This window comes from Nyctereutes procyonoides, unplaced genomic scaffold, assembly GCF_905146905.1.
Source record: "Nyctereutes procyonoides isolate TBG_1078 unplaced genomic scaffold, NYPRO_anot_genome, whole genome shotgun sequence".
Classification (NCBI taxonomy): Eukaryota; Metazoa; Chordata; class Mammalia; order Carnivora; family Canidae; genus Nyctereutes; species Nyctereutes procyonoides.
Window position 1 is genome coordinate 17041923 of NW_026575034.1, and position 17931 is coordinate 17059853.

Here is a 17931-nt window from a genome sequence, read left to right on the forward strand (position 1 = left end):
AAACCATGGTACTTTGATATTTTACTAGACTGTGAAATCCAGAAATCACTAATGTTGAATACCCTAGAGACCGTCTCTAAACCAAGATCTTTCTCTTTGGATACAGTTGCTATGAATCCACTTGGCTATATTTAAAATACATAATTTCGCCTTCAGAGATTTTTTGGTGACCTGGATCTTCCTCAACAACTTCTTTCATTTACCTCTCTAATGTAATATTTATCACTGCCAAGTAGGCTTAGATTCAAAACAGTAATTGTTGAGTTTTCTTTTTTAGTATAACTCTACTTTTCCTTTGTTTAATGTGACTAAAAGAATAAACCTCAAATACAGTAACTTAAATTGTAATACCAAAAATAAATGTACATATTTAGGGTTACTGAGAATTCTTATTGTAAATGCTTTTATATTTCAAAGTTACATATATTTTATATTTTATAGTTAGAGCTTTCTTATTTTTTAATTAAAAATAAAGCAGACTTTTCATATAAAATTGTTACTATTTTAACTTGCTTTGTATGAATGTTAATTTGTGTGATAAAAATGATAGTTTTGGTGAGTAGATAAGATGAAATTTCTTGGGGAGAGAGATTAGATTTTTTTTTTATTGTAATTCATTTTACTGCTCTTATTTTAAGATTTAACTTCTTTATTTGAGAGAGAGAGTGGGTGCGTGCCAGCACGCACCAGTGCATGGAGCAAGAGGAGGGAAAGTAGGAGAGAGAATCTCAGAGTCCCCACGGGGGAGCCCAAGGCAGGGCTCATCTCACCACCCTGAGAAAATGACCCCAGCCTAAATCAAGAGTTGGCCACTCAACTCACTGAGCCACCCCAGCATCCCTGCTTTTTTCTTCTAATTTTTTATTACAAAGAAAAATAATAACATTAGTTATATGACTATTGTTTTAACCTCTCTGTGCTTGTTTCCTTAACTATCCTGTTTCTTCATCTATGAAATGGCTATTACAGGGATTTGAATGAGTGAATTTGTGAATACCCATAAAGTGCTTAGAAGATTGTGTGCTAAGAAGATCACAATGGGAGTGATAGAAAGTATTAGCTAAAAACAAAACAAAAAAAAAAGTATTAGCTGCTTTTACTATTAGTAATAATACTATTTGTGTTGAATAGGGATTTTAATATTAAATTACAGAATAAGTCAGCGTAGACAAAAACACTAAAACTTTATTTTCTATTTTAACTATATTTTCAATACTTGATATTCTGATAAGTCCTAATTTATAGAATAAACACATTCAAGTCTTCTCTAGCCACAGTTCATAGAAATAGATCTTTCAAGACTTTAAGTAGTTGTTAAATAAATGTTTTATAACATTTTTAAGTCAATTCAATAACTTACTGATCTATATTAGTAGTAGATTATAAAAGCAGTGATCTAGCCTTTTAGCTGAAGTATCACCTTCATACTTAGAAAACAAATTATATAAACTCTACATTTTGTTTTGTTTTGTTTTGTTTTGTTTTGTTTAAACACTGAGTTTAAAACACATGAAGAGGGGCACCTGGGTGGCTCAGTAGTTGAGCATCTGCCTTTGGCTCAGGTCATGATCCCGAGGTCCTGGGATCCAGTCCTGCATCAGGCTCCCTGCAGAGAGTCTGCTTCTGTCTTGGCCTTTCTCTCTCTCTCTCTCTCTCTCTCTCTCTCTCTCTCTCTCTCTCTCTCTCTCTCTCTGTCTCTCATGAATAAATAAATAAAATCTTTAAATAAGTAAACTAAATTAAATAAAACACGTGGAGAAGGGGTGCCTGGGTGGTTCATTTGGTGAAGCATCTGCCTTCCCCTCAGATCGTGATCTCAGGGTCCTGGGACTCTATGTTGGGCTGAGTCCAGCTCCCCACTCAGCAGGGAATCTGCTGCTCTCCTGCACTTGTGCTCTCTGCCTTTCTCTCAAATAAGTATTAAATAAATAAATAAAGTCTTAAAAAAAAAAAAAAAAAACAAACCTGGAGAAGTGAGAATGCCAAAGTGCCGTCTTTTTTATTTTCTAAGCAGAAAATGTGAGGTGGTTAAATTATCTAATATTTTAATTCTCTTAGGTTTTCAAACCAAAAACCTGTTTAATTGGCATATATTTTACAATTAAAATTAAGGTGCATATTTACAAATAAAGTAATTCAACAGCAAATGTTATTTAGCTGATGTAATTATTTCATGATTATATATCTTGGTATATCATAGTGGTTAAGAATATGAGCACTAGAATCTGAAAGCATAAGTTCAAAGTTCACTTCAGCCACTTACCATTTAATTTTAGATAAGTTTTACTTAGCTCTATTTCCCTATCTATAAAAATAGGAACATAATAATGCCTACCTCTTAGGGTTATTGTAAGAAATAAATGAGGTAATATATGGGAAGTCCTTAGTTAGGAGTCTGACATGTGGTAGGTAATCAGGAAATGTTCTTGGGAAATTTATATAAATAAGCTTCCTATTAAATACAAATACATAAGTGTGTGTGTGTGTGTGTGTAATGGTTTTGAGTTGGCAAAATTAATATAAGTGAATTTTATTTTTTCATTTAGCTATATATGTTCTTAAAAAATAGAAATATAAATCTTTTCTTTAAAAATATAGTCATTTAAATAAATTCCACCTTAGACTTACTTAAGTCTACTGAACTCTCACTTAAAGGTATTCTTAGTTTTTCTTATTTTCTTGAAGGGATGGGTATATTGCTGTTTTAATAGTGTATATAAAAGTATATAAAAGTAACTTTTATGTATATTTGACAGATAACTATGTGAAGCAACACTGTTTCTGGATTTCAAAAGACATCCTTTCATCATGGGACAGCAATTTTCGGATCAGACACAGTTGGTTCTTAACAAGTTACCAGAAAAAGTAGCAAAACATGTCACATTGGTTCGAGAAAGTGGCTCCTTAACTTATGAAGAATTTCTTGGGAGAGTAGCTGAACTTAATGATATGTAAGGCTTGTTCTTTTTCATTCTATTTTTTTCTCCCTGATATATGCCACATATGCCATGACTATCTAAGATGTAACCAGAAGTATTGATGGTAAGACTGAATGTTTCAGCATCAGTTAGCAAATATTTATTGAGTACCTATGACAAGACTTTCTATGTGGCTATTTTTAAATATATAATAGAAGCAAAGAAACCAAAGAACCTTGAAATTGAATTTTAAACACAGACTTATAAATCAATTCTTATTTGAAAGCACTAAAGAGGTACATAATAGAAGAGAATAATCCAATTAGCTACTCTAGAGAAAGATTTCTGGGATAGTCAGAAGGGGCACCCAGATTTCTATACATCAACCAATTCATCTGGTTAATAAAATAAATAAATCTGTGTTCACTGAGCATTATTTTTGCCAGAGAAATATGTAAATAGTAAGAATTCGTCACCACTGAAGAATGAGGTATTTTGTTTGCTAATATTTTCTAATTAGCTACAATCTTTAAATATCTTTAACTCTTGAATAGATTTCTAAGATGGAATTTAAATTTCTCTGCCTTCTTAGTGTGTATCTAATAGAACTATGCCTTTTCTTTGTGATTTAATCTTTATCAATTTTTATACTGATCTATGTAGAAGTTATTAAAATAGAATCTACTGTTATTATCCAGTCATGAAGAATAGAGAATGTCTTAAAAGTTAGTTATCTTAAAAGATAGTTTCTTTTTTTTTTTTTTTAAGATTTTATTTATTTACTCATGAGAGACAGAGAGAGAGGCAGAGGCACAGGCAGAGCGAGAAGCAGGCTCCATGCAGGGAGCCCGATGTGGGATTCGATCCCGAGACTCCAGGATCATGCCCTGGGCCAAAGGCAGGCACTAAACTGCTGAGCCACACAGGGATCCCGATGGTTTCTTTTAGAAAACATTAGATTTCATTTAAAAAAAAAAAAAAAAAGAATGAAAGAAATCCTGTATGGATGTAATGGATGGATCCTGTATGAATATACATGTAAATGCATAGAAAATGAACTGTAAGTATATGTACTGTGTTTCTGGGAAATTGGAAATGGCGGGCAGTGAAGGGAGATTGTACATTTTATTATGTATATGAATTGTCTGATGTTTTGTAATAAAAATATAGTCATAAAACTCTAGCGTTTTACTTTTTTCTTTTTTTAGATTATCCAAATAGTAGTATTTGAGACATTACTTCTGGGACCATACTCTTAAGGAGTAAATATGGATTAAGAATTTAATAGTATCATGAATGGAATGCTTTTTTGAGTTTATTGTTTCGACTTTTATGAAGAGTAATCAATGTCATTTGCCATCCCTTTAGAGTCTTGGAACTTATATACATAAACCATCTGTTCTATAAAATTTTGCTTTTTGGTCTAAAAATATCAGATATATATGTCATATGAAAGGATGCACAAGCTAAACTTACTGTGTAATATAGAAATGATGGTAAAAAAAAATGATGGTAAAGAATGTCTTCCTTTGATTTATTTAGCATAGGATGTTCTGACTGGATTCAGTTCTTAAAACTGATTTCCATGGGTCAGAGTTGGGCATTTCCCAAGGGCAGTGCTGTCTGAGAATTATAAAGTTAAACCTATACAGAAGAAGCATGGCTTGATAACTAGAAAACAACTGGGAACTGGCACAGACGAATTACTTTCCCTGGCAGAATTTGCTATCTAGGGCTAGTTGCTTAATTTTCAGTGGCCTCTATTTAGCTGTACATCATTTCGTTCTAAGGTGATCTCTCTGTTGGTGCTCAGAATGTGACTAATGATAAAAGGGAGCCTCAATACTTGTAAGTCTATCTTTGATCTAATTTAAATTGGCATTAATGGGAAGATACTGAATTATCCTCTAAAAGTTATATTTTTATGCTAGAATCCTGTGACTCTCTAAATTAAAATTACTCTGCTTGAGGAAAACAGCAAAGGTATATTTAAGGTGTCTCAAAATCTAGGTATATTTAAGGTGTCTCAAAATCTTAGTCTGATCCAGTCCCAAGTTACAAAAAAATTTTTTTCAAAGAGGTGTATGTTGTTGCTTAAATTAGGACTCAACCAAGAGCAAGATTTTTTTCATACTTTATACATCTGAGGCAATAGTCAAAATGTGGATAGGTGAAACCAGCTAAACTTTTAAGTACTTGATTCTTTGGATGTGTTTTTTTTCTAGATGTCTTTCTTAGACATTTAAAAACCATTGAGATGTGACATGGAAAGATTTATAAACATCATTCTGTTGATGTTAAAAACTTAGTTGTACTTTTATAATCAAAACATTCTCTATCCCTATGTTTTAAGAATCTAATTATTGCGATCATGTGTGTCCATGTATTTTCTTCGAATTTTCTTCTCTGTTTTAAAGTATTTCTTGAATCTGGTTTCATAGCTCTGTTAGTTTGTAAGACTTTTTATAAAATTAACAATTATGTTTGTCTCTTTTCAGAACTGCTAAAGTGGCTTCTGGCCAGGAAAAACATCTTCTCTTTGAGGTACAACCTGGATCTGATTCCTCTGCCTTTTGGAAAGTGGTTGTACGTGTGGTCTGTACGAAGGTGAGAATGATAGGGACATCTAACTCTGAACTTAAATTCTTTTGGTGATTAGAGCCGCATTTGATAGTGTAATATAGTACAAATAAATGTTAAGAATTAGCAAATTATTAATAAATGTTAATCCAATAATTTGCTAATTATTAACATTTGTTGACATTTATTTGTAAAACACAGTTTTGTTAGTGTTATTGCCTTCCAGGTTAACTGTTTGAATCTCACTTGTTATGTAGTTGCCATATAGCAGAGATTTTTATAATCAAAGGAGATGATAGTAACATCTTATCCTCATATGATTTTGGATTTTAGCTGTCTGTGGAATCCTAAGGTGACACCTATGTAGCTCTAAGATGACTCCTTAAAAATTAATCTTAGGAGATCACTTCTTTTTAAGAATAGGTTTCATTCACTTAATAATTTAAAAATCCATTAGAAAGATTTGGGTATTTTTAGGTTTTGTGTTTTGGTTTTTGTATGGTTTTTGGTTTGTTTTTGTTTTTAGAAATTTTTGGTTATAGAATGGACTTTTCATCATCAGTACTCCATCTTTTAGTTGGTTTTTAAATTTAGATAATTAAATGCATCAACTATGCTGAAAAATATAATGGCAGCTGTCATAGAGTATGAAGATTCGTCCACCAATGGGTAGATTACATGGATGGTTATTAACCTTTTGGAGGCCACAAACCTTTTGTTGAAAATGAAAGAATGAATTTTACTAGCCCTTCTCCTACCCCAACTCCTGCTCTAAAACAAGCAATAAAACCATCCATATGTATGTAAACAATAAATTGAGCATTCATAAATGCCCTGAATTCCATTCCTAATAAACCCTTAAAGAACTACTTACTGAGTAAGGATTTTTCTTTTGTGTCATCGACCCTAGAGTTACCCAAATAATATGGCTTGTTTTCCCAGTGGGTCGATTGCCACTACTATGCTTTAAGATAATAGGATTGATTGTGGATATTTGATCAAATTAGACATTCTAATCACCGTAAGTAGTAAGAGAACCTTACAAAGTTTAGAGAAGCAGAGACAGATGTTAATTCCAGACTTGACTAAGTGCCTGAAGGTAAATGGTACTGTTAAAGTTTACAGTTGATTTAGAGAAAATACATAGCATAGTTTAATTCCGTTCAGCTATCTGTCCACCCTAAGCATTTAGTGTGGAATGTAGGGTCTATCCACACCAAACATTTACTTGGTTGATTATTTTTAAAAGTCCAAAGTTAAAGAGCAATATAATAACCATCAGAGAACCATCATTAAAAATTTTTGCATTGTTTATCACAGAGGTAGCTAATGTGGTACTAGTGTGGGCAGCAGTGTAACTTCATGCAGTGTATAATGTGTTATAAATCATAGTAACAGAACACACATTGAAATACCGACAGCTTGATCCAACATCCTGTTATTTATACTTCAATTCCTAGATTCACAACTTGTACACCAATCACATGTTTTTTCCATTTTCTGGTTTTTTGCTTGTCTTTATTTTTGGGTTTATATTTATGTTAAATTCATTAGGGTTTTTCCTTCTTACAGTGTTATAAATACACGTACTCTCAAAAGAACTCTGGAAATCTGCAACTTTTGACTTTGCAAAGGAATAAAGTAAAGAAGAAATGAAGAACTGAGCTAAAAACTTATAAAACCCATTCAGATAGGCTCAGTATATCCATATTCCCATCATCCCACAACAAATTTATACTGCACATAATGTTCAGGACTATTTGAAAGTCAACTTCAAAGGACACAAGGTGAATTTATAAGAACTCTAGTCACAAAGGTTGTTTCTGAAAAATATACATTCTGACTCCTTTTCTTGCCTTCTGCATAGTAATTAGCTACCTGATCTTGTCAATTTTACCTCTACCCAGGTTTCACTTCCAGTCTATTCATAAGACAAATGCCGTGCCTTCTAGGAGACTGTAACTATAGTTAAGGCTCCTCTTCTCAATCAGATTACCTTGGATTCTGTGATTAATCTCCACACCTCCTGACTCTTCTCCTAATTCTAATCGAGATAACCTTTCTAAAGCACAACTCTCATCAGATGACTTTCCTATTAAAAACTCCCCAACAATTCTTCATTGGCTACAAAATAGTCCCAGCTCTTTAACCTGACATTCAAGATCCTCAACAGTCTATCAATCCAAACTATCTTTTCCGTTTTTTAAAAAATATTTATTTATTTAATCATGAGAACAGATAGAGAGAGGCAGAGACAGAGAAGCAGGCTCCATGCAGGGAGCCCGACATGGGACTCTATCCGGGGTCTCCGGAATCACACCCTGGGCTGAAGGCGGCACTAAACAGCTGAGCCACCCGGGTTGCCCCTATCTTTTCTGTTTTATTTACCACTATCACCTTTTGCACTCCACAGTCTGACGAGGCTTTAACTAATTGAAGGCCTTATAGCTGTTACTTTCCCACCTCGGTGACTCTGCTCAGAGTTCCCTCAACTAGAATGTCCATTCCTCTGTCATTTAAGTTGCCATCAGGTACAAGTCAGAAAACTCCTGTTACACTAGTTTAAAGAAAAATGGTATGTATTTTCTCACTTATTAAGAAATCCTGATATAAAGCAGCTCCTGGATTGGTTAATTCAAAGACCTAGCAGATCTTTCTTCTCAACTCATTGGATCACTATTAGCTCATGTCCCTTTCTTACACACTGACCGAGGAGCTGCGGTTACTACGATTGATGTAGGTTAGATTAACAAGGACTGACTTGTGAGTCATTTTAGGGAGTGGTAGACACCAAAACAAAATCAGGGCGCTGCTGGCAATGAAAAATGGGAACAGTGTGTGGGTAATCAGCTAATAGTTTCTGCCACACCTTTTTATTTCTGCATGGCTAAATTTGATGGCTCTTTAAAGGTCCAACTCAAATCCCATCTCATCCATAAAGTCTTCACTACAAATTCTCCTACCTTTTCTAAACTCCAATAGCATTTTATTTATACTTCAGAATTAAATTCTACATTAAGAATAAAATTATTTGCATTCTTAGCTCTCCTAGTAGATAGGAAACTCCTGAAGGCAGGCACTCTATCTAGATTCATCCTTGTATTTCTTATGGCCTGTACTGCTTTGCACATGGTAGGAACTCAGTATATGTTGAGTGAACAAAAATCTACAGAGGAAATACTCATTTTAAATGACTAAGATAGATTGAAGTTTTTCCTTGTTGATTGATACAGTATAATACCAAAATTACATTCTCTCTCCATCTTTACCTCATAAAGTACTCAGCTGATATCAAAGATGCCAGTATAAATTGTAGAGAGCTGTGGGAATACAAATATCTGGTATCTGATCCCTTGGTATTCTGTTGCTCCTCTTTAGCAAACATGGAATTAATGTTTAAGATGTTTTATTTACTATTAGTCAAATTCTTTGCACCTTAGTATCTCTAACCATTACATCTGTGTGTGATAAAACACCTTCCTTAAGATTCTAAATAGAAAAGAACAAGTTTTAAAGATATAGGCAGGGATGCCTGGGTGGCTCTGTCAGTTAAGTGGCCAACTTTTGATTTCAACTCAAGTTACAATCTCGGGATCATGGGATCAAGCCCTGCAACAGGCTTCAAACTGAGTGCAGAGTGTGCTTGAGTTTCTCTCCCTCAGATAAGCAACAGAGCTCTCATTTGTGTAGTTTTTCTTGATTTTAAGTCTACTCTAGGGGCATCTGGGTGGCTCAGTGGTTAAGCATCTACCTTTGGCTTGAGCCATTATCCCAGGGTCCTAGGATCGAGTCCCACATCAGGCTTCCCACAGGGAGCCTGCTTCTTCCTCTGCCTGTATCTCTGCCTCTTTGTCTCTCGTAAATAAATAAAATCATTAAAAAAAAAATCTGCTCTAAAGAAATGTTTTATTTTCATTCCCTGGGTTCTTTTTGAAAGAATCTATGAGAAGTCAGTGTTGATATTAGAAAAAAAGAGTTGAAATCCAATATGAAAAACTGAGAGGAAACTTCATATTTCTTCATCTTAAGCAACTAAACAACTATACCGTAACCTTCTGTATTTACAAAAAGACCTTATCTTGACTGTTTGCCATCTACTATAATGATTATCTTCAAACAATATTTGATTCATTATTAAAAATAATCCAGGGATCCCTGGGTGGCGCAGCGGTTTGGCGCCTGCCTCTGGCCCAGGGCGCGATCCTGGAGACCCGGGATCGAATCCCACGTCGGGCTCCCGGTGCATGGAGCCTGCTTCTCCCTCTGCCTATGTCTCTGCCTCTCTCTCTCTCTCTCTGTGACTATCATAAATAAAAAAAATAAAAAATAAAAATAAATTTAAAAAAAATAAAAAATAAAAAAAATAAAAAATAAAAATAATCCAAATGATGTTTAAATGAAATATTTTATGGTAATATTAGAAAGATTAATGGGCTAATTAAAATTATGGACTAAGATGGCTATTAAACTTCATGATTGTATTATTTTCATCCATCTTGTTACTTAGACCAAAATCTTGGCACCAGCTACTCTTCTCTTTTTCTCTCCTATCCCACAGTCAATCCATAAGTGAATCCTGACAGGTTTTTCTTCAAAATGTATTAAAAATATGACCAGTTTTCACCATCTCCACTACTACCACCCCCTAACTGGTCTCCCTGCTTCTGCTCTTGTTCTTATTATTCTATCTAGTCTCCGTACAACAACCAGCCTGTTCCACTTACATAATATGAAATGAAATCAAATCATATTACTCCTTAGCTCAAAACTTTCCAGTGACTTCCCATGCATTTGGAGTAAAAGCCAAAGTTACTACTATGATTAAGTGAAGTCCTATATGTTCTGTCTCCACCTCATCCCCCTACCCTTCCTTATCTTCTACCACTCTCCTTCCCTCTCTCATTCTAGTCCAGCCACCCTGAGCTCCTTGCTAGACTCCTTGTGCTCCTCACTAGGTGCACTTCTACCTAACAGTCTTTGCCCTTACTTTTCTTCCAACCTGGAATGATCTCCCCCAGATAGCCAAATGACTCATTTCTGCTCCTTTTCCAGTACTTAAATATTACCTTCCCTGTGAGGCCTTCTCTACAACCCTTCATTATGTCCTCTTCTTTGTTTAACCTTCTCCATAACACTTATTTCCATTTCATCTAATCTGTATTTTGTCTCTCCTACCTATAGAGTAGCCTCCATGAGGGCAAGGATTTTGTTTTATACACACTAGGTCACCAGTGCCTAGAGTAGTACACATAGCAGATAGTTATATGCATAATATCCACATAATAGGTACTCAGTAAATATTTGTTGCATGAATGCTTGATTACAGTAGTTTAGTTGGATAAACCTTGCTATTAAACACCAAGTTTATAGGACTTATTCCCTTATTTCTTCTGAAGTGTGCAGTTATAAAAGAAGATGGGCCTAGTTTCCTCAGCTCTGAAAATCTGTTATACAAGCCTCTGTAAATGCCTATCACCTTTAATTCTATATATTTGTCCTCTATCTCATATATAATTATTTATTACAAAGAATCTAACATTTGCATCTCCATATAGATTTTACCTCCCCCAAATATAATCAGTTTTAGAGATAGGTCTGCCATTTTCACAGTATGGAATCTGATTCATAGTTGATTCTCAATTTTTTTTCTCACTGCCTTCTCAAATAATAAACAGTTAATAAACTTCAGTTACAACTATTATTTTCATCCCAAATATTGAAATGTTGATATAGTAATTTTCTTAATATGTATCCTATCTACTTCACCTTCCCATATCCCCATTGCCATCAACACATTTCAAAACCTACTTCGTGCACAATTTTAAGGCCCTCTATATTTCTTCCTGCATTCATTTCTTTGTAAATATTTTCTGACTTTGCTAACTCTGATATGTATTTCATAGATTTCATTGCTTCTGTTCCCAGAGTATTCCATACCATCCCCTGTGCTAAAAAAAAGTCTTTCACCTCACTAATCTGTCACTGATTACTTCAGGTTCTTCCAAGAACAGTGCCCTCTCAATTTCGATCACTTCAAAAGAAAATATATGTCCCACTCTATGACTCCCTGAGTCCTATTAAAGCAGTATTTCTCCTTACCTATTACCTCACGCTTGCCCCAAATATCTCCTCACATTAAGAATATAAGCTCCAGGGGGGAGAGTTAACAATCTGTAGGCCACTAGTTCCACTTCATATTTTAAAAAGAAAAAAAAAGTTTTTTGCCAAAACTCAAAATAGCATTCTGGAAAGAATTTAACCACTTTTTGCTAGGATTTTTTTAATGTAATTTTCTTGCTTTAGTTTGCAAGTTTTGTTATAAGGTAGAACTTAAGATATTCGGGAAAGGAATCAGTTGTTTCAGTTATAATAGAATGGCATGCAGGTATTGAATTCAAATAAATCTTTTAGTTGAATTCTTTAAGAAATTAAAAAGAATTGTCAATACTGATCTCTAAAATTCATTTTTTTAGGTCTGGGAAAGTTGTCTGTCCCCATCAACTCTGAACAGGGTGATGCCTAATCAACCCTACAGGTTTATTTTGAGTATCAAATGAGATAAATGTCTGCAAGTACTTTGAATTCCATAAATATAGGAGACATGACATTTATTATTCATTTGCTCAAACTCTTTCCCTCTTGTTAGGTAATTTGCAAACCTTGAAAACTTTGATTTCCTCGGATGTTTGACTAAATATTTGTTCCCCCTTTTTGGGAAAAATTGTTCAGAGGAGGGGGATGGGTGATATAGGTGATAGGGAGTAAGGAAGACACCGGGTGTTGTACAGAAAGTGTTGAATCACTAAATTCTATACCTGAAACTAATAGTACCCTGCATGTTAACTAACTGGAATTTAAATAAAAACTTTGAAAAAATGGCCAGAGAAATTATGAACTTTTCTTTTTTCATTTTCTTTGTATTTTTAGATTAACAAAAGCACTGGCATTGTGGAAGCATCACGGATCATGAATTTGTACCAATTTATTCAGCTTTATAAAGACATCACAAGTCAAGCATCAGGAGTATTGGCCCAGAGCTCCACCTCTGAAGATCCTGATGAAAACTCATCATCTGTAACATCTTGTCAGGCTAGTCTTTGGATGGGAAGGTACATAATGCTTAAGTACTGTTTCTCTTCTTTTCCAGTATACAAACTACTGAAATTTCAGTATACTTTTGCTAGCATTCTTTGTGATATCTTAAATCACATTGCTTTTAATCTCAACTAATACTGTATCCCAGATCAGGTTTTTGATTATTCTGGGCCTCAGGGCTCAGTTAGAGTGCTAAATTAAAGAAAAATTAAAGTGGTTTACACCAGGTAATATTTCTACCAACCCAGTTTCCATGAGTGCACTCTCCATTCTCCATGCTTGCTTTTAATGACAAAAGATATTAATATCTCTCTTATAACAGGTATTTATGTTATTAGACAATTAAAGCCCTTCAGAGAATTAGGTCCAAGAATCTGGCAAAATCATTCCAGTTTTCCTTTAAAGTATCTGACTAATTAGAGCATTAAAAATTGTAAATATTGGCTCTAGGACTTGGCAGTCCATTCAGGAATGAACAAGGAGTTGGTGCACATACTGCATGTACTGAATTAACAGAAGGAAATGAAGTCAGCCAGGATTTTCTTTGATGGTGCTTGTTTACTCAGGCCTAATATATTATTGTTCTATCTAAACTTTCTTTTCCTTCTCTGTAATACTCTTGGCATGTGAAAGCTTCCACCTGTTGCCATTTGACAACTGTGACCATAAGTTAAATTTGTAAATGCCTCATTGGAAAAAGCCTTACGTGGGTCCAGACATGTTGACATCCTGTCTTATTGTCATACTGAGTGGACAGCAAAAATCTGTATTGATAGTGTCTTTTACCTTAAAATTAAGAATATGCTTAGTAAGAATTTCTCTTTTATCACTTGATTTACAGTCGCATTTTCTGGTCCATTCTTAACCAACTGGTTTCCAATACTATATTGTAGTAAAATTTTATCTCCATTTATCATTTTCTGTTTCTCTTTATAAGATTATTTGGTTTTCTAGGTTTGGCTGTACAAGTGGTACTGAAATACTGAGTGAATTTTAGAACATGATAGGCAGTGTTTAGGCTTTTCTTTTCTGTATTTTGTAAAAATACAGAAAGGTGTCTGATTTTCTGCTTTTCTTCCTCTCTTCAAAATGGTGGTTTTTTTGGTTGTTGTTCTGTTCTGCTTAAGTATCTTGAAAGCTGAGAATAGAATTTACCAAGATATTTAAACTCTGTGGCAGCAAATGAAATGAAAGTAATACTTTTTTCTTGTTGTAGTCATCTCAGTGAAAGAATTAAGGGTATTATCCCTGGAAAGTCAATGCCTGATTGGTAGGTCAGGACTACTTCTTGCCTTTGTATGATTTTTGGTTTTTAGTTATACCCTGATACTCTAGTTCATAGAAAAAGAGATTTTTCAAGTCGAAGGGGATTTTAAGAGATATTTATTTGGTTCAGTCTTATAGACATAAGAGATATTTATTTGGTTCAGTCATATAGACATACATATTTTTATTAGTGGTTTACATTTATCAAGTACTTGTAGTGTATTAGGCATTTTGATGAGTCCTTTACATGTATAAACTCACTAAATCCTCACAACCCCAACCCCATTGGGATACAATTACTGGCCTATTTCAGAGAAACTGAGGTTTATTTTTTATTTTGAAATCCATAGGTATATTTTATTGAATCCAACACAACTACTCTTTAACAAATGCCAATAATAGTTAAGAATCACAGAAATACCTCATACAGAAAAGTGGAGGTAAATAAAACATGATTTACTAATCTGAATTATATAAGATAAAACATCAGAGGTATCCAGGAGAAAAAAAATAGCCAGATTCTCCAACATGGAGAGACCTGTAGCTTTCCAAAGGTTCACAGTTGCAGATGACAACATCTGTATGAGCAAGAATCACATGAGCACTCTTGGAAGCATAGCAGTCACCTTTCACCTAATCACTACATATGCCAAGGACCTCTTCATCTTGGCCTGGAGCACCCATCACTCTCAAAGATCTGCAATTCACAGTATAAACATGGACTATACAATGTATAGTCAAGCTCTTGTACACCATACTCGCATTTTCCAGGTTGATTCAAAATTGGTCTAATAACATTCTAGAACCCAATGCTGCAGAAGTAGAAAAGATACCCTGCCAGACATTGCTGGGAAATGATAATGGGCTCTATTCATTCTATAGGTCCAAATATTGCTTTGTTGCTATTATTACTGTCTTTTTAGTTTTCAATATCTAAAAATAAGATAATAAACAAAAATCCAAATTTTCTGTTTCTTTTAAAAATTCAGAACTCAACAGTGGACAGAACTTCCCCATTGGCTACAAAGTAGCAACTGTACTCTGAAAAGAAAAGATGCATTCTCCCATTTATTCTACTTCCTACTATGTATTATTACATTTCCATGGACAGCTGCATTCACCTCCATTATTTATTCAGCTGCTATAATTCTCTTCCTTTTGAATTCTTATATAAATTTTTTGTATATTTTTATTGGAGTTTAATTTGCCAACATATAGCATAACACCCAGTGCTCATCCCACCAAGTGCCCCCCTCAGTGCCTATCACCTAGTCACCCCATCCCCCTGCCCCCCTCCCCTTCCACTACCCCTTGTTCGTTTCCCAGAGTTAGGAGTTTCTCATGTTCTGTCACCCTCTCTGATATTTCCCACTCATTTTCTCTCCTTTCCCCTATACTCCCTTTCACTATTTTTTATATTCTCCGAATGAATGAGACCATAAAACGTTTGTCCTTCTCCAATTGACTTACTTCGCTCAGCATAATACCCTACAGTTCTATCCACGTTGAAGCAAATGGTGGGTGTTTGTCGTTTCTAATGGCTGAGTAATATTCCATTGTATACATAGACCACATCTTCTTTATCCATTCATCTTTTGATGGACACTGAAGCTCCTTCCACAGTTTGGCTATTGTGGACATTGCTGCTATAAACATCAGGGTGCAGGTGTTTCAGCGTCTCACTGCATCTGTATCTTTGGGGTAAATCCCCAGCAATGCAATTGCTGGGTTGTAGGGCAGATCTATTTTTAACTCTTTGAGGAACCTCCACACAGTTTTCAAGAGTGGCTGTACCAGTTCACGTTCCCACCAACAGTGCAAGAGGGTTCCCTTTTCTCCGCATCCTCTCCAACATTTGTTGTTTCCTGTCTTGTTAATTTTCCCCATTCTCACTGGTGTGAGGTGGCATCTCATTGTGGTTTTGATTTCTATTTCCCTGGTGGCAACTGATGCAGATTATTTTCTCGTGCTTGTTCCATGTGTATGTCTTCTTGGCGAAATTTCTGTTCATGTCTTTTGCCCATTTCATGATTGGATTGTTTTTGTTTCTTTGCTGTTGAGTTTATTAATAAGTTCTTTATAGATCTTGGATACTAGCCCTTTATCTGATAGGTCATTTGCAAGTATCTTCTCCCATTCTGTAGGTTGTCTTTTAGTTTTGTAGACTGTTTCTTTTGCTAAGCAGAAGATTTTTATCTTAAATCCCAGTAGTTCATTTTTGCTTTTGTTTCCCTTGCCTTCGTGGATGTATCTTGCAAGAAGTTGCTGTGACCAAGTTCAAAAAGGGTGTTGCCTGTGTTCTCCTCCAGGATTTTGATGGATTCTTGTCTCACATTTAGATCTTCCATCCATTTTGAGTTTATCTTTGTGTGTGGTGTAAGAGAATGGTCTAGTTTCATTCTTCTGCATGTGGTTGTCCAATTTTCCCAGCACCATTTATTGAAGAGACTGTCCTTTCTTCCAGTGGATAGTCTTTCCTGCTTTGTCGAATATTAGTTGACCATAGAGTTGAGGGCCCATTTCTCGGTTCTCTATTCTGTTCCATTGATCTATGTGTCTGTTTTTGTGCCAGTACCACACTGTCTTGATGATCACAGCTTTGTAGTACAACTTGAAATCTGGCATTGTGATGCCCCCGGCTCTGATTTACTTTTTCAATATTCCCCTGGATATTCAGTCTTTTCTGATTCCACACATATCTTAAGATGATTTGTTCCAGCTCTCTGAAGAAAGTCCATGGTATTTTGATAGGGATTGCATTAAATGTGTAAATTGCCCTGGGTAGCATTGACATTTTCACAACATTAATTCTTCCAGTCCATGAGCATGGAATATTTTTCCATCTCTTTGAGTCTTCCTCAATTTCTTTCAGAAGTGTTCTGTAGTTTTTAGCGTATAGATCCTTTACCTCTTTGGTTAGGTTTATTCCTAGGTATCTTATGCTTTGGGGTGCAATTGTAAATGGATTGATTCCTTGATTTCTCTTTCTTCAGTCTCATTGTTAGTATATAGAAATGCCACTGATTTCTGGGCATTGATTTTGTATCCTGTCACTGCCGAATTGCTGTAGAAACTGAGGTTTGGACAAATAAATGACATGGCTAGAAATTGGCCTAGCTGAGATTCACATTCAGACCAGGCTGGCAATACAACCATGCCCTAACTTCTGCATTATTACTCTTTTATGTGTGCTAAGAACTGTATGACAATGCTTCTTAAACTTTGTATTCAGAGGCTTTGAGGAAGAGCTTGAGAGTCCATCAAGTTCCCACATGGTGTCACTGCTGCTAATCCAGCAATAACCCTTTGAGTAATAAGACTCTTGCCACATTTAGCCAAGTGGTAGTCCATCTTGTACACCTGGAGGTATGTGGGACTCACTGCCTCAGAGACACAAGCCTTTTCATACACAGATGGCTCTAATCACTATGAAAATTTTCCTTTTGCATTATGTTCCTCACAACAGCCCAAATCTGACTCTTGAGGCAGCATAGCCACAGACTCTAGAGCCAAATTGCCTATTTTCAAATCCTGGCTCTACTCCTAACTGTGTGCCTTTGGACAAGTTATTAAACTCTTTTTCTGCTGTTCCCTCTTTTTTTTTTTTTTTTTTTTTTTTTTTTGAGGATGATAACAATAGTATCTGCTTCATAGGTTACAACAGTGCCTGGCGTGTAATAATAATGTCTGTAAGAGCTCACTTTCATTATTTTTAAATTATTACTGTATTCGACTCATTTCAGTGGCAGTAGCCTCTGAAATCCCACCAAACAAATCTATTCTTTCTTCTAGTCCTAATATTTGTAAACATTATAAAATTATCACTGATCCTCTGTTCTGCAGGTTGAGCATCTCCAGTTCCTTTGGCTTTTGTTACATGAGTCTCTTTTATACCTGGGAGGCTTTCCCGGAAAATCCTTTATGTCACTATCTCTTTCAGTGTAGGAGGCATAGAACTGAATACTCCATTCTACAAGTGGTCTAACAAGGACAAATAGAGCAAGACCTTTTCTCCTTCCTTCTTCTGGCTACTGTACTACTAGCACAAAATCAAGTAAACATTGTACAGTTT

The 17931-nt window shown here is 35.1% G+C and overlaps 1 protein-coding gene across 1 annotated transcript in view; it reads left to right on the top strand.

Moving 5' to 3' along the window:
• The window catches only part of RNF141 (ring finger protein 141), a 33847-nt gene that overhangs the window by 8036 nt on the left and 7880 nt on the right, over window positions 1-17931 (top strand). Inside the window, exons 2-4 of the mRNA XM_055317527.1 lie at window positions 2757-2951; window positions 5417-5525; window positions 12426-12607. Of these exons, the coding sequence (XP_055173502.1) occupies window positions 2809-2951; window positions 5417-5525; window positions 12426-12607 (434 nt within the window). The 5' untranslated portion in view covers window positions 2757-2808. The remainder of the gene's footprint in view (window positions 1-2756; window positions 2952-5416; window positions 5526-12425; window positions 12608-17931) is intronic.